A 22,071-nucleotide genomic window follows, 5' to 3' on the forward strand; every position below is an offset into this window, starting at 1 on the left:
TGGAGCTCTGCCCACTATTCATTGTGGTGAAACGGGGTATGTTCGGGCAACTTAAGGGCTAGACCCGCTATCCCCCGTGGTAGGTTCGAGATGTCCTCTGGCTCGTACCGCCCTTTGGTACCCCGAGGTGAGGTAATCTGTTTGGGTAATCCCTGACTAGACTCGTTCCCGTCAGTCAAAGCCCATGGTGAAAGTAAGTCGATGTGCGATCAGGGTTTGCCGGCTTCCCATCGCGAGAGGGATAAAGAAGCCCTTTAGCATTACACCTATCTCTCTGGTACCCCTCCCCCCCCCCCCCCCGGGGTAAATGTCAAAGGGTCGCGAGGCCGACCACTGCTTTGTTGCAACGGGGATGGGCTAATGTTCAAGCAGCCACAGGGTTGGACTCACACTCCCGTGCAAGGGAGGCTAGGCTAGCCCAGGGCCAACCCCGCCTATTGACCATCACGTGTAGGCAGTCTATTTGGGTAGTTTGTGATAGTACCCGCTCCCATCCATTGATATTGCATGAAGGGTAAATCGCTATTAAGGTCTCATTGGTGTAGGTTGAGCGCAAACAGGGATCTTGTTTTCAGGTGTGCCAATCCCTGAAACATTCACATTCTTTTCATCAAGAGTAGGTATATAGTGATTACAAAAGTTGATAAAAAATAACACATATATGCATTACTAAGCCTTTATCGGTAGCACATTCGCAGGTGTTCAGCGTTCCATGGATTCGTAATCCGTTCTCGTGGGAGTTACAGAGCTAGTAGACTCAAGGATGGTTGCTAGCAACTACTACGTAGGGGCCTTCCCACTGTGGTCTGAGTTTGTCGTCATTCCTCATGGTGGTCCCCATCTGTTTCAACACAAGGTCCCCAACTTTGAATGACCTTCGGTACACTTTTTGGTTGAAGTAGTGCTCTACCTTTTTCTTGTGCGCTGCCATTGTTAGTTCTGCTTCTTCTCAGATTTCTCCCACCAGGTCAAGTTATTCTTCAAGACGTCGGTCATTGTAGCGTTGCTCGTAGTGGTGCACCATGTAGGTTGGAATATCCAACTCAGCCAGTGGCATGGCTTCATGACCATATGCAAGGGTGAACAGGGTTTCCCCCAGTGGAGTCCTCACAACCACTTTATAGCCCAGAGAACTGCCGAAAGCTCTTCAGCGCAAGCTCCCTTCCAGTCATTCAACTTCTTCTTCTATATTTGTAGCAAGGTCTTGTTGGTTGCTTTTACTTGGCCATTTGACTGGGGGTGTCTTGGAGAGGAGTACTGGAATTTGGTTCCCAGGTCTTGACACCAATCCTAGTAGTGGTCGGAGTCGAATTGCTTCCCGATATTTGAAATGATGACACAAGGTACACCAAATCTACAGACCATGCTTTTCCATAGGAAACGGGAGGTACTTTTAGTAGTGATCATTGCCAGCGCTTCAATTTCAACCCACTTGGTGAAATAATCCATCGCTACCACCATAAACTTCACCCAGCCTTTGCCTGGGCGAACGGGACCCACCAAGTTGACCCCCCATTAGGCAAAGGGCTAGTGAGAAACTATTGATGTTAGTTCTTCTGGCAGGCTTTGACACTTCCTAGCACCTTTGACACTTCCGTATGTATTCCTTGGCGTCTCTCAAGGTGCGTGGCCAATATTACCCTACTCGCAATGCCTTCCCCGCTAATATTGTTCCTCCGGCATGGTCATCGCAGATCCCCTCAAGTATTTCTGCTAATACTTGCTAGGCCTGTTCGCTGGAAATGCATCTTAGTAGGGGAGTACTGTATCCCCTACAGTACAGAACACCATCAACTATAGTGTATCTCGCCACTTGGTACCTAATCTTCCTTACTTTTTGTTTATCGTTGGGGACCTTGGTCCTTAGATATCAAAGAATTTCCTGGGCCCATTTCGGCAGGTCCAGTCCTATATCCAACAGCTCGATCCTTATAGCTGGTATTTCTGCAGTCCTAAGGATGGCCAATTCTAGTATCGAGGTGGTCTCCTGCCAGGATTCCGTCTTTACTAGCTTGTCGGCTTTGTTGTTCTCGTCTCTCAGGATTTGTTGTATTTGGAAGTGCTTAAAATAATCATGCTCAGCCCGTATTAATGTTAGATAATTTTTTTCAATTTTTCACTCTTCGCCACAAACTCTCCTCATATTTGGCTAACCACCACCTAGGAGTTAGGACCTCTACCTCTTCGGCGCCCAGGGACTTTGCTATAGTCATGCTGAAAAACAGCACCTCGTATTCCTCTTCGCTATTTCTTGTTTTGAATGCTAACTTAATAGCATAATCATGTTCTCACCTCTGTTGGTGATGATATGCACTCTTGCTCCCTCCCCAACCTAACAAGATGAGTCATCAACGAAGACTTGCCAGAGCTTTATAGGTTGTGCATATTCCCTCTCGTCAGTAAAGCCAGTGAACTCTACAACAAAATCTGATAGCATCTATTCGATGTCTAACTTGCTTAGCTCCATGACCCAATTAGTGAGATGTCTTGAGGCATCGGGTCGCTGCAGGACCTTTCTCAGGGCAACTTCCATGAGGACTTTGGTGGGGTGGCCCTGGAAGTAGGGTCAGAGCTTCCAAATGGTTATTATCAGTGCAAAGGCGAGCTGCTCGATACGGGGGTAACTAGCTTCCACCCCCCATGTAAGCTCAGCTGACATATTGAATTGGTCTTTGAACCTCGCCATCCTCTTGCATTAAGACCGCTTGTGGGGAGATGAACAAGTACAGGGTCAACGTTTCCTGGCACCGGGGTTGGCTAAGCAATGGAGGGCTAGCTAGATATTTGTTGAGTGATGTGAATGCAGCGTTGCACTCTTCATTCTAGTCTTGGGCCTTCCGTAGCACCTTGAAGAAATGGTAAGCACTTATCCGTTGATCGAGATACAAAACGATTAAGAGCTACCACTCAACCAGCGAGTTTTTATACGTCATTAATGTTCTGGAGAGGGGGCATGTCTAAGTTGGCATCCACTTTTTCTGGATTGGACTCAATTCCTCTTTCCAATACTACAAACCCAAGAAATTTTCCTAGCCTACCCTGAATGCACATTTGGCAGGATTTAGCTTCATCTCAAACCGTCTCAACCCTGCAAAGGCCTCTCAGACGTCGCCTAGGTGCTGCGCTGGGTCCCTACTTTTGGCCGTGAGGTCATGCACGTATACCTCCGTATTGTTTCGATCTGGTCTTTGAACATTCGGTTGACTAGGCATTGGAATGTGGCTCCCGTGTTCTTCAGACCGAATGGCATGTTAAATAGCAGTACAGTTCCCAATCGGTGATGAACGTCTTTTCCTTGTCACTTGGATTTATGCGAATCTGATTGTACCCAGAGTAAGCATTCATGAAACTCAACTTGTGATGGCTGGCTGTCGAGTCTACAATAAGGTCGATATGGGGAAGTGGAAAACTAGCTTCGGGATGTCTTGTTCAGATCCGTGAAGTCCACGCACATTCTCTATTTACCGTTAGGCTTCCTCATGAGTATTACGTTGGACAACCACTCTAGGTAGAGCCTCCCATATGAACCCTACCACGAGCAAGTGGTCCACCTTAGAGATGATGGCAGTGTTCATCTCGCTGCATGATAGCCGGTCAAGGGCGATGGGTTGGACTTCCCAGGCCAACCACATTCGGAGGTACCGTTCCTATCACTTGGGCTGGGCCTAGGCCCCTGAGCCCGAAGGCCCTAGAAACCACCCCCAACAATTAATAACTAGATCATAAAGACATCAACAATCCCATAAAGAAAGCATGACTGAATCTATTAAAAACATTGGTTGTAAAATTATCCAAATACAAGAAAGACTACTAAGAGATAATAAACGAGAATTGTATCAGCAAGAAAGTTTATGACATTAATCCAATAGAATTGAAATCATCATTATTCAAGTAAGATCGTCCCTAGTTTTACCAAGGAATTAGCTCCCCATTCAAAAGAAGAATAAATCTTTTTTTAAAAGATCCTTTATTCTTTTCTATATCTTATTCATCCCAAAAGTTGGGATTAAATAGTTGTAGAATTTGAAAGAAATTAGAGAATCACAGCTATAATCTAGCCCAAAAATCTGAAAATAGTTTCTAAAGATGAATGTTAACAAAAGAGATAATTATCCCAAGAATAACGGAATTATCAAAAAAATGAAAGATTCAATGATAAGCAGCTTGATTTGGGAAGCTTGGATCTCGAGAGGATCCCGTCGGGTAGATGTCGTGTACATTGAGCATTCCTAGTCTTCTCGCCTTCGGAGCGGTAAGTCTACTTGCCTTCAAGAGAGATTAGTCTCTTTGCTGCTCTTGGGACAATGTTCTTTGCCAAAATCTCCTCGGCCAGTGATCGAGATGAAAGACTCCTGGCCAGGATGATATATTCTTGATCGGGATGGTAGATTCCTCTCACTAACCTATCGAGAGGTAAGTCTTCTTGGCCAAGCTAGTTGTTGCCTACGATGTCATTTAGGTTGGCTGCTTAAGTTAGTCATTTAAATTCAACTTTTGTCGCCCAAGCTAGTCGCCCAATCAAACCGCTCAAAACCTTGTTGCTTCTTGCCTAAGAGGTAAAGCATTTCGCTCATCGCCTAATCCTCACCTCCAAGTCTTGTCGCCCTTGGGTCTCCTCAACTCTCATTGTCTCTCCTCATCACCAAAGGTTTCAATTCGATTTTTGGTGCCTACGAAGTTGAAAGAATCCATTTTTCACTTTTCTTGGGCAACTCCTCAATTTTTGGTTGCCAAGTCTGTGAGCCATGATCCTGAGTTTCATGAAAAACAACATAAATATCAACAATATCAGATAAATCACTAATAGTATCTAACTCAGAGTTAATAAGAAAGTATTCAAGGAAGTCATAATCATGAGCTGTGTGAACTCTCCTATTTTTGAGTGCATCAATCATGTACATTTGGTGACACTTATCATCTTCTATTAGTTGTTTGTCAACAAGAAAAGTATTCACGTCGAGAGTCGTATTTCTAAAAGAGAGTTTCATTAGATCGTTCTTGCAATTAATAAGAGGGTTAGCAGTAGCCAAGAAATGTCTACCTAAAATCAAGAAAATTTTATAACTAGAATACAAAACTGGTGTCAAGAATTAAGAAATCAGTAGGATAATAAAATTTATCAATTCAAATCAAAACATCCTCCACCACACCTCGTGGCACTTTGATTGATTGGTCAACTAGTTGCAATACCACAAGAGTGGGTTTGATTTCTCCTAACCCTAACTACAAATAAATTGAATAAGGCATCAAATCTACACTAGCTTATAAATTTGGTAAGGCTTGCCCAAACTCATGATTCTCTATATTGCATGCAATAGTTGGACAACCAAGATCCTTGTACTTAGGAGGAATTCACTGCTCAATTAGAGCACTAACTTGCTCCATTAGAAATGTTGTCTTCTTATCAAGGTGTTTTTTCTTAATTGTACACAAATCCATATGCACATATGGATTTTCGCTCACAAATCTATATGCACATATGGATTTTCACTCTTCAAACTAGGAAAGGTAGGGAGAAGTTGTATGATGCCTGGTTTGAAATCCATTGGAGGACCATTAGGTGGAAAAATAATGCATGATAGTGTTGTGGTGCATGTAGGGTGAAGGTACTCATGTAGAGCCCTTGGTTGATCTTCATGCACACTCATGTTAGATGAAGAAAACGATGAAATAGAATGTGTATCGAAATTAGATGGCATGTCAAACAGATTATCAAAGAGAGTATTAGCATCTACTTCAAGTCTCCTTGCAAATCTACGTAACTCGTCTCTATATATATGCATGCAAACATTGAAAGAGAAAGAAAAACTAAATCTAAAATTAAAAGAAAGCAAAAGAAAGGAACAAGTTTACCGCCTTTGGTATGTCAAATTCAGCAAACCTATTGATCTTTGAATGCGCTTTTTGAACCGTCTCGCCACCAATGACGCCAAAATTTGATTACAACCAAAGAATAATGTAGTAGTTGCAATATAGATTAGGGTGTCGATTCCACAGGGAGATAGTAAAGAGACTAAAATTTTAAGAGAACAAAAATAAAAATAGCAATGTAAGACGAATCATTTCTAAAAAGAAATAAACTGAAGAGCCAAAACACAGTAATGAAAAGGTTTGACCAGAATTATAGCAGCGAAGCATCAGGAATCCCTTACTTGAACTTGATAATTCTATCCATATTAGATTCATTGGATACTCAATTAGAGATCATAGCACCACATTCTCTAATCGAAAAATATATCTTTACAACCAATTTGATCAAATGTAATTCTTGAAAACTACTATTCTTTTGAAAGCACAGATTGCTATCCTATTAGACAGAGATTCAACGATAACAATATATTTAATAGCAATTCTACAGTAGAGAATCATACCAATAAAATTAACAACCAGATCATAAACACCTCAACAATCCTATAGAGACAGCATGACTAAATCTGTGAAAAGCATTGGCAATAAAATTATCCAAATATAAGAAAGACTAATAAGAGATGATAAACAAGAATTGTATCAACAAAAAAGTCTATTACATGAATCCAATAGAATTGAAATAATCATTATTTAAGCAAGTTCATCCCTAACTTCACTAAGGAATTAGCTCCTCATTCAAAAGAAGAATAAATCTTTTTCTAGAAGATCTATTTTTTTTTTTTTTCTTATTGATCCCACAAGTCGGGATCAAATAGCTGTAGAATTTGAAATATGAAATCAGAGAATTGAAAATCTAAAAAATAGTTTCTATAGATAAATGTAAACAAAAGATAAAAGTATCCCAAGAATAAGGAAATTATCAAAAAAATGGAAGATTCAATAATAAGCAACAGCTTGATTTGCGAAGCCCGAATCTCGAGAGGATCCCCCAGGGTAGATGTCGTGTGCGTTGATCATTCCTAGTCTTCTCGCCTATTGAGCAGTAAGTCTTCTCGCCTTTTGGAGGGGTAAGTCTTCTCACCTTTGGGCGAGATAAGTCTCTTTGCTGCCTTTGGGACAAGGTTCCTTGCCTAAATCTCCTCGGCCAATGACCAAGATGAAAGACTCTTGACTGGGATGATAGATTCCTCTTGCTAACCTACCGAGCGATAAGTCTTCTCAACCAAGCTAGTTGTTGTCCATGATGTCGTTTAGGTTGGTCGCTTAAGTTGGTTGTTTAAATTCAACTTTCGTCGCCTAACCAGTCGCCCAATCAAACCGCCTAGAACCTTGTCTCTTCTCTCCCAAGAGGTTAAACATTTCGCTCATCCCCTAATCCTCGTCGCAAAGCCTTGTCGCCAAGTCTTGTCGCCCTTGGGTCTCTTTGGCTCTCGTCGCCTCTCATCGGTCTGGATTAGTAATCTCTCAATGAATATACCAAAATGCTCTCTTTTTGCACTAAATCTTCTCATTCACTTATCAGTGGGAATTCTGAATAGTTTTCATTAATTGTTCTTTCCTTCCTTGTTAGCCAAACTTCAGCTTAATCATTTTTAAATTCATTCCTGCAATAAAATCATATACATTGAATCAAAACTTGGGTACTATGAAATTAAAGTTTAAATTGGAAAAACATAATCAAAATGCCTATATAATACATATAATCTAGCAATTAAACTCGTAAAAGCAATGTTCCGAATACACTTTCGTGCACTCATCACCAACCCTATGTCAAATTATTCTTTAATTGCAAAATTAAAGTTGTTCAATTCGATTGGGGTGCTGAATCTCACCCTTTATCATCCTTCATTTCCTATCTTGGGATTTCTCATAGTCATTCCTACCCTCACACTCATCAACAGAATAGCGCTATTGAGTGGAAACACTGCCACATTGTTGGAACTGGTTTGACTTTTTCAAATCATAGTCATATTTCAATTATGGGATAATGCATTTCACACAGTCTGCTATATAATTAATTGCATGCCATCACCCATCTCTCACAATCATAGCGACCCTAATTATTCATTCCTTCCTGTCTTTGGTTGTGCCTGTTTACCCAACACATGACCATATACTCGTCACAAATTGTAGCCCTGGTCATTCATTTTATCTTCCTCGGCTATAGCCTAAACCACAAAGGGTATAAATGTTGCAAGCCCTAAACGGGCAAATAATCATTTCATGGGTTGTCATTTTTGAGGAAACAAATTTTCCATTCCAACGTAGGTCATCCTATCCTTCCTACACTCGAGTCCATTCCTTCTTGCTCAACTCGTGTAGTAGGCTAGAAGTTGAGCCGCCCTTGTTGGCCTAATAAGAATAGTCAAGCAATGGCCTGCACATCCAACGAACCCAATCATCCCCTTCCTCACTCTCAAATTCACTGGAACCCGCATCCTCAACTCAGATGTCTCCTCCTTCAATCTTGAATCCTCTTGAAACCTCTTTATCGTCACCTAAGCCTTCCACTCAACCAATTGAAGATCTTGTGCCCTCCCTACACCCTATGTTCACTTAGTCAAAAACAATATCTCTAAACCCAAACACCACACTGATGGTACTATTAAGCATCCCTTTCCCAAAGCCTTCCTTACTAAAATTGATTCAATGATGGTTGAATCAACATGCTATTCTACTGCAGTCAGGCATCCTAAATGGAGAGCTATCATGAATTAAAAGTTTGATTCCCTACTAAAAAATGACACCTGGAGTCTAGTTCCGCCCATTGCAAGTTGAAATGTCTTTGGTTGATCAAAATGAGTATATAGGATAAAAAAGAAAGCTAACAATGAGGTCGAATTATATAAGGCACATTTGGTTTCGAAGGGATATCTTCATCAATATGGTATTTATTTCTTCGACACCTACAAGTCGATTATCAAACCAATTATCTCCATTGTCATTTCTTCAGCTTGGTCAATTAGACAAATTGATGTGCTTAATATCTTTTTGCATGGTACACTATCAGAGGAGGTTTTCATGACTCAACCTCCTAGTTATCTTCATCCACACTTTCCAAATAACATTTGCAAGTTGCGCAAAGCATTTTATGGACTAAAATAGGTCCCAAGCCTACTTTTCCCATCTAAGTATTCATTTCTTAGAATTTGGCTTTCACGGCTTACGTCCAGATACTTCCCTATTTATTCACAAATCTACTAAGTTCAGTATGTATATACCAATCTATGTGGAAGATGTACGGATTATCTGCTCATACAAGCATGCCGATGACAACTTATTGAACACTCTACATTGTGATTTTGAAATCAAAGGACTTGGGCAGTTTGAATTTTTTTTCTAAGGTATTGAGGCACTTAACTCCAAAAGGTAGGCTACAGTGGCTTAGCAGAGCAACAAGGCTGAGTATAAGGCCTAGGCCAATATAACAGTTGAAATTCATTGGCTTCAATCCTTACTCCAGGAACTTGGTATTAAACTCTCACAATCTCCTATCTTATAGTGTGACAACATAAGAGCATGCAATGTATTTGCCAACAAATCTAGTTTTTCATTCTCGTACAAAGCATGTATAAATTGATTTTTACTTTGTCATGGACATGGTTGCTAAGAAACTCACTGAGACCAAGTTTCTATCTCCTAACAGATATCTTTACCAAGCCCCCGTCTTCATCAAACTTTACAACAATCCATTCCAAGCCTAATGTAGTTTCCACTTCATTGGACTTGTGGGGGGATGTAAAGGATAAAGAACCCGATTGTGATAAGTCATCCAAGTTTAGAAGATATGCTCAATTAGACTATGTTATGTTTTCCACTAATGCTTCCATTGTAATTGACTCTTAATAGAACTTTGTAAAGTTCCTATATTAACAACACATGCCACACATTATTTTGTGTGGTTGATATTCTCTCAATGATCTCCAACATTGATTAGCTAAATATTTGGAATGTAAAAGAAGTTGTTGGCAACTAATGAAAGAAACAAATCCTTTTTTACCAATTGCATTGCGTATTTTGGCATAGGCATGGAAAAACAAATCATGGAGGCACTTTATTTGTGTCAATGTTTCAGAATCGACGAAGATGCTCATGCAAGCAGACTTCATTTAGATGATCATGCCCAAAAAACCTTTGTTTACTAAAAAACCACGTCAAATGGGCAAAAGAAGAAGAAATAGAAATGCCAAAGCAAGATTTTATTCATGGGCCAATAATTGCGCAAATCTAGATAAAGGTGAGTGTACGTACAAGCCTCTTTGCAGACAAGCAAAATGGCATTATATGGAAACCATCATTACATTGTCTATAGTACTACAAGAAGTGAAAAGCATCAAAACCTCCTAGTTATTGTGCATAAAAATTCTTTATACATGGTACTATTATGGAAAGCAATAGAGTATATTTCTCGCACTGTACTATTTTGTATAGAGCTCAGACTTGGATAACCTTGGAGTTAGAATTGCAATGGTTGGATTCTTCTTCTTGGTAATAACACCGAAAGTGTCAGAAAACTCTATCTCTGAACCTTGTGGCAATTTCCACTCATAGGAATGCAAAAATGAAGCCAATATGTATTTGAGTGTCCTCTCCCTTAGTGCAAGCCCAGTGCATATTCTTCTCCCGGACCCGAATGGAAGATACTTAAAATTGTTGCCTGAATAATCAAACCTATCATAAGCATTATTTAGAAATCTCTCAAGTTTAAATTCACTTGGAGTACGAAGTAATAGAAAAGGACCAGGTGGGTGCAAACGGAATGTCTGTTTAATAACCGATTCTAAATAATGCAATTTGGGCAAATGAGATTCTTCAACTAAGTTGTCCAACCCCACGATTTATGTTAATTCTTTAGTGACCTTTCTCATTATCTTTGGATGCTTCAACAACATTGCCATCACCCATTCCAACATGGTCGTTGTGGTGTCGGTAGCAGCTATCACTATGTCCAACTGAAAATTGAAAAACAAAAACAAACACAACAAAATAAAGTTTGGATGTCTATGAATTAGTTAAAGTTATTAATGGTAAAATCAACCCCTCCTGTTCAGCTCTAAAGTACTAATAAAACACAAAAGTAAAAAAGCAGACACACACACACACACACAAACACACATATATATACTTACAAAAACCATGGCCTTGATTTGGGTTATGCTCATTGATGGTGCAACATCGTCTTGCCCTCTTAGTTCCAAGAGAACTTGCAAAAAGTCCTTTTGTCCTGTCTTTGCCGTTCCCTCTTCTTTGGCTTTGGCCAAACTCTTGATCTGTTTTTCAATGGCATAATCAAGTACTCCATTAATGGTTTCAAAACTCTCTTTGCTTTTCTTTTGATCCCTTGTAAATCAAAACTTGCTAAAGCCAGGAAAAGGTCTGAAACATTTGGTTTTTCGAGAATCATCACTAATTCTACAAAGATATGGTTAAACTCTGCTCCAAACTTAGCCCATTCCTCTCCACATAGCATGCCACCCCACAGCATGTTAGTGATGGCATTCATTACCGTTAAAAATGCTAGGTCCCCTAAATCTATTGGGGTGCCAGTTTTGTCATACAAATTTCTAATGGTGATCCTTACCTCTTCTTTTCGTAAAGCGAAGGCACTATCAAGATTTGTTGGACTTAACATCTCTCTCAAAAACATCTTCTGCAACATCTCCAGTCAGGACCATTTGTGGAAAAAGCAATATCGGATGCTCCATACGTGACAGTATGTGTAACTATGTTAGCATTACGGTTGGAAAAGATTGCGTCGTGGTCCCGAACAACTTATTTAACTAGCGAAGGTGAGCTAATCACAATGCACAATTTATTTGCAAGCCAAACTTTATATATGGGGCCACAGATCCCACACAGTTGCTCAAATTTCGTATGAAATTTTGTACCTACAAATAGAAGGTACGTACTCGACTATTGGCAAGCCACGAGGGCCGGTGGCAATGGAGCTTGTACTACAACCTTTTTTTTTTCTTGACGGCCAACCATAACACTGCAAATATACCAATCAAAATAGTGAGAGTTGAGTTTGAAAATCTCTCTTCGCCAGCATAGGACTTCCACCATCTCATCGCAAAAGCTACATTCAAGTGTAGGGCAAAGTGATAAAAAAAAAAAAAAAAAAAAAAAAAAAAAAAAAAAAAAAAAAAAAAAAAGTGGTCAAGTAGGAATATGAATGTTATGTGTGTTGGGTTGAAGCATGACCTGGAAGGCGAGGAAGAACATAGAATGATACTTATCGGTGGGATTTGAGCATGCATAAATATTTCGTTACGGACAATCGAAGTGTTGGATTTATAAAGAGCTCTCATAAAATAATGCTCACATATTACTGTGGTTACGGTTTGCCATTGATTAGTGGGAAGGAAATCACATGGGCACTTACAGTTTGAGTCACATGGGCTTAAGATCAAGTCTTATCAACATGTGGCGTTTTATAGTTCATTTAGGTAGTTAGGTGGTTTGTGAAGGTTTGGGCTACCTCTTTCTCTTTCCATTTTTTTTTTTTTAAATTTTCTTATAACTTCTCATCTCATCTTTTTATTACAATTTTTTTTAATTTTTATACAAAATATAATAAATAATTTAACTTTTTCAAATCTCAAAACAATAACAATAGTAAAAAATAATATTCTAATAATATTTTATTCGACTTTCATCTAAGACCATCTTAACTCATCTCACTATCAAAATAGCATATTAATCATTTTTAGCTGTATATGGCTCAATCTTAATTTGAATATTTTAATTAGATGAGTCAAATATATCAATCTTGATTGGACTCGTTATAGTATATATATAGATGCATGGTGTGGTGTAATTAATACAAACATACTTATATCAATCCGTTTTGAATTCTTTAATTTAAATGAATTGAAATGAACTTATTAACATAATTTTGTATCTTTAAAAACATAACTTGTATCAAAATATATGTACGTATTCAAAACTAGATCAGCAACAAAATCAATTTGAAGATTGATGCCCATAACCAAAATTATTACACATTTCCAGCTTCTCAATACTTATTTAAATATCCAAGCAAAATGGAATTGTGATCCTATAAAATTCATCTAAATGAACAAATAAATAAATAAATAAAACCATAATATTCCACAAATCCATTCCAACGTACACTATTTATGATTAATTAAAATTAAAAAAAAAAAATTGTTTAATTATACAGATTGTCCAAGTGAAGCACATTGACAAGATAATCACTATAAGAAAAACGAATTTTTGTAACTAATTCATAGCAACGAAAAAACTAGTTTGGTTACATCTATAGCAATGAAAAGACTATTATGGTTACTAATAGTCTTTTCGCTGCTATAAATTGATTATAAAAGTCCATTTTTCTTGTAGTGAATGATATGTTTATAATCATTTTGAACATATTAGTTGGCCCATTTAGGCCAAATTTTGTTACAATAAGTATTAAGTCTTTTCTCTTGTATTGGTTTACAAATTATGTTAAAAAAATTGCCAACCTTATAACTAATAATTATATGGGTTAGAAGTAATTTTCTGCCAACTAGAGTATTTTTCGGTATATCTTGCAGTGAGCTTATTAGAAAGAAACTCTAGTTTGAAATGGGTTTTGGAGGCCATATATATTATATTATACAACGAAAGAGCAGTAATAATATAGCCTTGTCACCTTGTGGTATTTTTTGAGGGATAATATTTGCATGATAAGCAATTTTTTACTAGTCATCTCCCCGTTCACATATCAGATAGCTTTATGATTAGTGATTGCAAAAGGATACAAAGTGTAAACCATACGTACAATAACATAAGAAAACAAGCAAAAGGATAATGACATTTGAGGAAATAGTTTCAGAACTGATAAATGAAGACACTTATAATATGTTGGAACTTTGGACGAAAGTCACAGCTTGAATATCTTTGAGAACAAGATCAGTTTTACAAATATGGAGAAGGTTTTAGAATTCTGTACAACTCATGTTTTAGCACGCCTTTATATAGAGCCTGAGACTTCAACCATTTGCTTCCGTCCCGAAAGTCCTGCCTCCAAGGTCAAAACCCTAACTTCATTCTTCCCCACGTCAAGTGGACGATTTTCGAGGAATTCAAATCAGATCCGACTACGTGAATCTAATAATTAGAAGAAAATATTAATTAGGGTGATTATCAAATGTCTTCATTAAATATGCACATTAATATGATTATTTTTTTATTTTTTAAAATATTTTTTAAACATCCTTAACTATTAATAAAAATAAAATTAATAAAAATTCTCACTGTCTTAACCATTAAAAAAATATAAATTTTTTTAAAAAGATATATATGAGTGGACATATTTGATACATATATTTAATAAACATAATTTTATATACAATTATTTTTATGTACTATTTACATATTTTATTAGTATGATGGTTGTATCAAATTTTTTTAATATAAAATAATTATTTTAATGAATCAAATTGTTTAGGGCTGAGCACCGACACAACCGGAGTCGGTATCTGGGTCGTCCGACTCCGACTCCGACTTTGTCGAAGGCCGAGTCCGACCTCCGATTCTGGCTCCGAAGGGTATATGCTCCGCTCCGGCTCCGGCTCCGACTTGTCGGAGCGGAGTCGAGACGGAGTCGGTGAGAAATCTTCAAAAAACAAACCCAAACGATGGATTCGGCGCAGGGGGAGGGGAGGGAATCAAAACCAAAAAACAAAAAACCAAATCAAAACTAAAACCAAATCCATAACAGAAAAGAGAAATCAAAGAGTGAGAGAGAGTGATTCGGCGCAGGGGGAGGGGAGGGAATCGGGGGGGGGGGGGGGGGGAAGAGAGGGAGGGGGCCGGGAAACCTAATAATAAGGTTTTGAGATGAGAGGTGAGAGAGATCGGGATTCCGGCACAGGGGGAGCCGGGGAGGGGAGGGAATCGGGGGGGAGAGAGAATCTAAGATGAGAGGTGAGAGAGGCAGAGAGGGATTCGGCGCAGGGGGACTCGAAGGGGAGGGAATCGGGGGGGAAGAAGAGAAAAGGGGGGGCAAAAAGACCTAATAGAAAGCACTGAAACGGCGCCATTTGGGGCTATTTTTAGCCCCAAACGGCGCCAATAGCCCCAAATGGCGCCGTTTCAGTGACAGAAATTTGAAAAAAAATAAAGGGTTGCGTGAAACGGCACACGGTGCCAGTTTCTAATAATGGCGCCGTTTAGCACTTTCTACTTCTAAATTCTACTTCTAAACAATAAAAATAAATTAATAAATAATAAGTGAGTAAAAATATATTTTAAGTTAGTAAAAATAAAATTAAGTAACAATTTAATGTGTATTATTTAATTAACTCATTAAAAAAATCACTAGTTAATTATTACTTTATTAATTATTACTAACTTAGAGAGTTATATATTAGAAATTTGACATATTTTTTTTATTGTTGTTATATCCAAGGGAATATATTTAATAATTATGTAATTATATTGTGATATTAATTTAATATATATTAACTAATAGTATACTATTATATATCTTATATATTAGTAATATACTAATACTAATACTATTAGTCTATTAATATATAGTAAATTAGTAATATTTATTAACTTATTTACTATAGTCTATAACAAATAACTAGATGTAATAATTAGTAACTAATATATTTATTAACTTATTTACTATAGTCTATAACTAATAATAACTAGATGTAATAACTAGTAACTAATAATATGTAATAACACTAGTTACACTAGCACTAATAGATAATAACTTAAAGATATTAATTTAATATATATTAACCAATACTATACTATTATAATTTATATATATATATTGTTATATTATATATTAGTAATACACTAATGCTAATACTATTAAATTAGTAAATTAGTAAATTAGTAATATTTATTAACTTATTTACTATAGTCTAATAACTAGATAGTCTAGATATAATAACTACTAACTAGTAACTAATAATATGTAATAACACTAGTTACACTAGCACTAATAGATAATAACTTAAAGATATTAATTTAATATATATTAACTAATACTATACTATTATAATTTATATATATATATATATATATTATATATTAGTAATACACTAATGCTAATACTATTAAATTAGTAAATTAGTAATATTTATTAACTTATTTACTATAGTCTAATAACTAGATAGTCTAGATGTAATAACTACTAACTAGTAACTAATAATATGTAATAACACTAGTTACACTAGTACTAATAGATAATAACTTAATGATATTAATTTAATATATATATATAACTAATAGTATATTAGTATATAGTATAATAGTAAATTAGTAATATTTATTAACTTATTTACTATAGTCTAAACTAATAATAACTAGATGTAATAACTAATAACTAATAATATGTAATAACACTAGTTACACTAGTACTAATAGATAATAACTTAAAGATATTAATATATTAGTAATTTACTATATATTAATAGTCTAATATTATTAGTATATTAGTATATAGTAAATTAGTAATATTTATTAACTTATTTACTATAAGTTTATAACTAATAACTAGTGCGAATTACTAGTATATTATTGAATTTAACTAATGATGTTAATATATAAGATATAGTTATATAAAATCTATATAATCAATTTTAATTTTTATACATTAGTATTAAATGCTATTATAAATTTATTACTTATATATTAGTGTTATATGTTATATTATACATTAGTATTATAATGTTACATGTTATTAAGCATTTTAGTATTTATACATTAATATTACATGTTATTATATTTATATTTATATAATTAATATATAGAAAAACACATTTATTATTTATAAACTATGTACATTAGTGGAGCGGAGTCGGATGCGGAGTCAGAGTCAGAATAGGGAGTCTGAGTCGGAGTCGGAGTCTGAGGCGGAGTCGGAGTCGAATCTGCCTGGCCTCCGACTCCGACTTCCCACCGGAAAAATCCTCCTACTCCGACTCTGACTGGTCGGAGCCGGAGCGGAGCCGGAGTGGAGTCGGAGCGGAGCCGGAGCGGAGTCAGAGTCGGAGTCGGATTTTCAGATTTTTGCTCAGCCCTAAAATTGTTGTATAAAGAATCGGCCAAAATCATTGGAGTGCACAATCCACGAGGCGGCCCGAACTGATGCTTGCAACAACTACGCCCTGCGCAGACAAAATTAACTACCAGCCTACCACATGATTCAAACCGATCATGTCTAAAAATTCTGAAATATTTTTAACTGTATTGGCTACATCCTTCAACACCAATGTCTAAAGTTATTCCCAATATCTGAGGATGGCACGCATTGCCCCTAGTTGCTATTTATTAAGGCACCTTTGCACACTGCACGCAAAGGCTCCAATATAGAAGCAGCACCCATTACTGCAGCAGTAGAAGACGCAGCAGGAGCTTCAGGCAAAACCAACATTCTAGAAGATTCTCCCATAACAGAATAAAGAGATTCCTACAGACACGTGTCATTTATGTATTGAAACATTTGTATTGGTTGTTACAGAATTTACATTATAAATAGAACAGTATCATGTATTGAAAAAGCAATGAGAAAGAATATGAATTTTGAGCATGTCTGTAGTCTTTCTTCAAATAGTTGGTGTGCCTGATTTCTTTCAACATGGTATCTAGAGCCTAGGACTCACGTCACTACTCCTCCATGGCCTCCAAAAAAAATTCCTCCACCCCTACTCCCACCTCCTTCCTTACTTCCGCCTCACATTCTGTCACCATCAAACTTACAAACACCAACTACTTACTATGGAAAGCTCAAATTGTGCCATTTTTACGGGGGCATCAACTCTTTGATTACGTTATTGGCACTATATCTCCCCCCGCTGCCCTTCTTGATGGTAAAACTAATCCTGAGTATACTCATTGGGTTCTCCAAGATCAACTCATTATTTCTGCTCTAAATTCCTCTCTTTCCGACTCTGTTCTTGCCCAAGTTCTTGATTGTAAAACTTCTCATGAAGTTTGGACCACACTTCTCAACCTTTTTCAATCTCAATCTTCGGCTCATGCCTTCCAAACACACTATCAGCTAGCTACTCTCAAAAAAGGCTCCGAGTCTATCTGTGACTACTATAACAAAGCTAAAACACTTGCCTCCTCCCTTGGTGCAGCTGGCCGTACTCTCACCAATCAAGAATTTTCAGTCTATCTCTTGTCTGGCCTTGGGACTGATTATGAGTCCCTCGTCACGTCCCTCACTACCCGTCCCGACCCTCTTTCTCCTAATCAAATTTATAGCTACCTTTTTAACTATGAGTCACGACTTTCCCATCAGACACAGACACTGCTTTCTAATTCCTCTTTCTCTGCAAATTACACTACCACTAGAGCTCCTTCCATTCTTGGTTCTTCGACGCGTGGTCGAGGAAACTTCCCTCACGGACGGGGTCGGGGTTGTCACGGGGGTCGTTCCTTCTCTGGCTCCGGATGTGGCACTCCATCTAATTTCTACTCGAACCATAATGATTCTCGCCCTGTCTGTCAGCTCTGCCAAAAACCAGGTCACACAGTTCTGAACTGCTATCATCGATTTGACCATGCATTTTAAGCACCTGCCCCTTCCTCCTTGACCGCTCACCTTTCTCATCGTTCCTCTTCACCTTCATATGCTTCCACTTGGTTTCCCGATACTGCCACAACTAATCACTTCACCCCTGATCTCTCCACTCTCAATCTTGACTCTGTGTCGTACCAAGGTTCTGATCAAGTGAGCATCGGCGATGGTTCTTCTCTTCCCATTCAGCATGTTGGCTCCGCTCAGCTCCAATCTCCTCACGGATTTGCATACCAAGGTGGAGCTTCTTCGGGGTCCCGTTGAGAATGGGCTTTATGTTCTGCCATCATCATCCGGTCCTTCCACTGCATCTATCCCCCCTGTTTCTCATTCTCCTTAGGCTTTCATTGGCACTCGTACGTCTGCAGATCTTTTGCATCATCGTTTAGGACACCCCTCCCCTCGCACCACAAGGCTCACTCTTTAGAAATACAAGCTTCCCACAACGTCCAGCCACATCCTCTCCTTTTGCTCGGCGTGTTCCCAAGCCAAGGCCCATGCCCTACCTCACCCCCCCTCCCCATCTTGGTCCAATAAGCTTTTTCAACTTGTATTTCTTGATGTATGGGGCCCATCCCCAGTTTTATCCACTAATGGGTGTCAGTATTTCCTTTCTATCATAGATGATTTTTCTAAATACTTATGGTGTTTTCCTATACATCTCAAGTCTGATGTGTCATCTATCATTATTGCCTTTTTACAATATGTTCGTACTTCATTCTCCCTTAATGTACTGTCTATACAAACGGATGGAGGGGGGGAATTCCGCCCTCTTCGTCCTATCTTTCAAACGCATGGCATAACACACCATCTCACTTGTCCCTATTCCCATCAACAAAATGGTACCATTGAGCGTCCTCACCGTCAAATTGTTGAAACTGGTTTGTCCTTACTCGCTCATGCGTCCATGCCCCAACAATATTGGAGTGAATCTTTTCAGACGGCTACCTATCTAATTAACTGCATTCCCACTCCTGTACTTCAGGACAAATCCCCTTTTGAAGTCCTCATGAATCATCCCCCTGATTACAGTTTCTTGCGTGTCTTTGGATCTGCTTGTTGGCCCAATTTAAGGCCTTATAATTACCACAAAATTGATCTTAGATCTCAATTGTGCACCTTCATGGGCTACAGCCCAGATCACAAAGCCTACAAGTGTCTCCACTTGCCTTCTGGCCGTCTTTATCTTTCTCATGATGTGGTCTTTAATGAGCAAGTTTTCCCGTTTTCCTCTAAGCCCACTCACCCGTCCTCACAAAATCTCCTCTCATCTGCCTCACCTATCTCTATGACCATTCCACTAACGGCCCACTCTTCCGGCCCGAATCTCTCTACAAGTCCATATACATCTTCCCAGCCCACGTCCCCTTCTTCTAACAATTCATGCCCTAGCTCATCTTCGTCTTCGTTCGCCGAACCAGTGTCCCCAACTCCTCCTCACTCACCCACTCAACCTGCAGCTCAATCACCATCAACAGAAGTCTCTCCGTTGATTTCTTCCGCATCTACAAACCCCATTCCTCCGATTTCTCATTCTAATCATCCTATGACTACTCGCTCCCACACACGTACTTTTTGTCCCCGTGTACGCACCGACGGCACGGTTCCCTGGCCCTCAAAAAATCCATCCCTTGCTCTCACTACCTCTTCATTCACCCAATCTTCCCTCTCCTCCTCTGTTCCAGAGGAACCCAACTGCTTCACTGAGGCCAACAAATATTCAGAATGGCGCTTGGCCATGTCTGAGGAGTTCCGAGCTCTTCTTCTCAATAAAACCTGGGAACTCGTTCCTTTTACCCCTGATCTCAATATCTTAGGGTCGAAGTGGGTACTGAAAACGAAGAGGCGTGCCGATGGTACCCTTGAACGCCGTAAGGCACGGCTTGTGGCCAAGGGCTTCCATCAGCAGCCTGGTCTGGACTTTCACGAAACCTATAGCCCTATTGTGAAGCCAGTAACCGTGCGTCTCATCCTTTCTCTAGCTGTAACCTCCAATTGGCCGCTTCATCAACTTGATGTGCAGAATGCGTTCTTGCACGGCGACCTCGAAGAAGCTGTGTTCATGCAACAGCCACCTGGCTTCGCACATCCAGAGTACCCTTCACATGTCTGTAAGCTCAAAAAATCTATCTACGGGTTAAAACAGGCCCCTAGGGCCTGGTTTGCCAAACTAACTGTTAAACTGCTCTCATTTGGTTTTGTTGCATCACGGTCTAATTCTTCACTTTATATCTTGCATAATGAAACTGGTTGTATATATATTCTTATCTATGTCGATGACTTAATTGTTACTGGGTCAAGTCACACTCTCATTTCTGAATTCATTTCTGTCTTAGGCTTGCATTTCCCTGTCAAAGATTAAGGTCTTCTGCATTACTTCTTAGGTATTGAGGTTACTAGGAATTCATCCGGTCTGTTCCTTTCCCAAGCTAAATATATCAATGACTTGTTACATAAAACTCGGATGCAGAATTCCAAACCCGTTACCACTCCCATGTCTTCCTCGACTAAACTGTCTCTTCTTGAAGGCTGCACATTTGAGGACCCTCAACTTTATCAAAGTCTGGTTGGCAGTCTCCAGTACCTAGCCTTTACTCATCCTGACATCTCTTTTGCTGTCAATAGAGTCTGCCAATTTATGCATAATCTCAGAATACCACACTGGCAGGCAGTAAAGAGGATTCTTCATTATCTCCGTCATACCTCGTCTCTTGGTCTCTGGTTTTCTCCCTCTTCCTCTTTTCAACTCTCAGCCTTTTCTGATGCGGATTGGGCTGGATGCCCAGATGACCGCAGGTCCACGGGAGGGTTTTGTATCTACTTTGGCAAACACCTTGTATCTTGGGGCTCAAAAAAACAAGCAACTATTGCTCGGTCTTCCACTGAAGCCGAGTACAAATCTGTTGCTAACACTGCCTGTGAGATTTTGTGGTTACAATCACTGGTCAAAGAGCTTGGTATTTTTCTTCCTCATCCCCCTGTTTTATGGTGTGATAATTTAGGAGCCACCTACTTATCAATTAATCCTGTCCTCCATTCCCGTACTAAACATGTTGAGCTCGACTACCACTTTGTACGTGAACGAGTTGCAGCCAAAACACTCCAGGTTTCATTCATCTCCAGCAAGGAACAAATTGCTGACATTCTCACAAAGCCTCTGTCTGCTACTCGATTCAGTCAACTTCGATCAAGCCTCACTATGACCCTAGTGCCGCTTGCATCGCGGGAGGGTATTAAGGCACCTTTGCACACTGCACGAAAAGGCTCCACTATAGAAGCAGCACCCATTACTGCAGCAATAGAAGACGCAGCAGGAGCTTCAAGCAAAACCAACATTCTAGAAGATTCTCCCATAACAGAATAAAGAGATTCCTACAGACACGTGTCATTTATGTATTGGAACATTTGTATTGGTTGTTAAAGAATTTACATTATAAATAGAACAGTATCGTGTATTGAAAAAGCAATGAGAAAGAATATGAATTTTGAGCATGTCTGTAGTCTTTCTTCAAATAGTTGGTGTGCCTGATTTCTTTCAACACTATTTTATCATATCTAATTGTTTCTTTTCCTTTTTATCTTTTCGGGTGTTTTGTGTTTTTTTTTTTTTTTTTTTTTTTTTGAATAATGACCTTTCTTCTAAC

General features: G+C 38.6%; 1 protein-coding gene across 1 annotated transcript; it reads right to left on the reverse strand.

The window, feature by feature from the left end:
- Positions 1 to 10,286: 10,286 nt before the first annotated feature.
- On the reverse strand, positions 10,287 to 17,293 carry LOC122277127 (flavonoid 3',5'-hydroxylase-like). Its single transcript, XM_043087005.1, has 4 exons — positions 17,192 to 17,293; positions 10,998 to 11,138; positions 10,728 to 10,820; positions 10,287 to 10,631 (listed from the first exon to the last, which is right to left on the reverse strand). Exons 1-4 carry the CDS (start codon positions 17,291 to 17,293, stop codon positions 10,287 to 10,289), a joined length of 681 nt encoding a protein of 226 aa, XP_042942939.1.
- Between the last annotated feature and the right edge of the window lie 4,778 nt (positions 17,294 to 22,071).

Source organism: Carya illinoinensis, chromosome 9, assembly GCF_018687715.1.
Source record: "Carya illinoinensis cultivar Pawnee chromosome 9, C.illinoinensisPawnee_v1, whole genome shotgun sequence".
NCBI classification, from domain to species: Eukaryota; Viridiplantae; Streptophyta; class Magnoliopsida; order Fagales; family Juglandaceae; genus Carya; species Carya illinoinensis.

Excerpts from the sequence above, each read along its gene's own strand:
- LOC122277127 (XM_043087005.1), bottom strand. The coding sequence starts at position 17,293 with ATGGGAGAATCTTCTAGAATGTTGGTTTTGCCTGAAGCTCCTGCTGCG. Across the intron at positions 11,139-17,191 it reads TATTGGAGCCTTTGCGTGCA|ATCAAGAGTTTGGCCAAAGC; the intron begins GTGTGCAAAGGT and ends ATTGAAAAACAG. Across the intron at positions 10,632-10,727 it reads ATCCAAAGATAATGAGAAAG|ACATTCCGTTTGCACCCACC; the intron begins GTCACTAAAGAA and ends GTTATTAAACAG.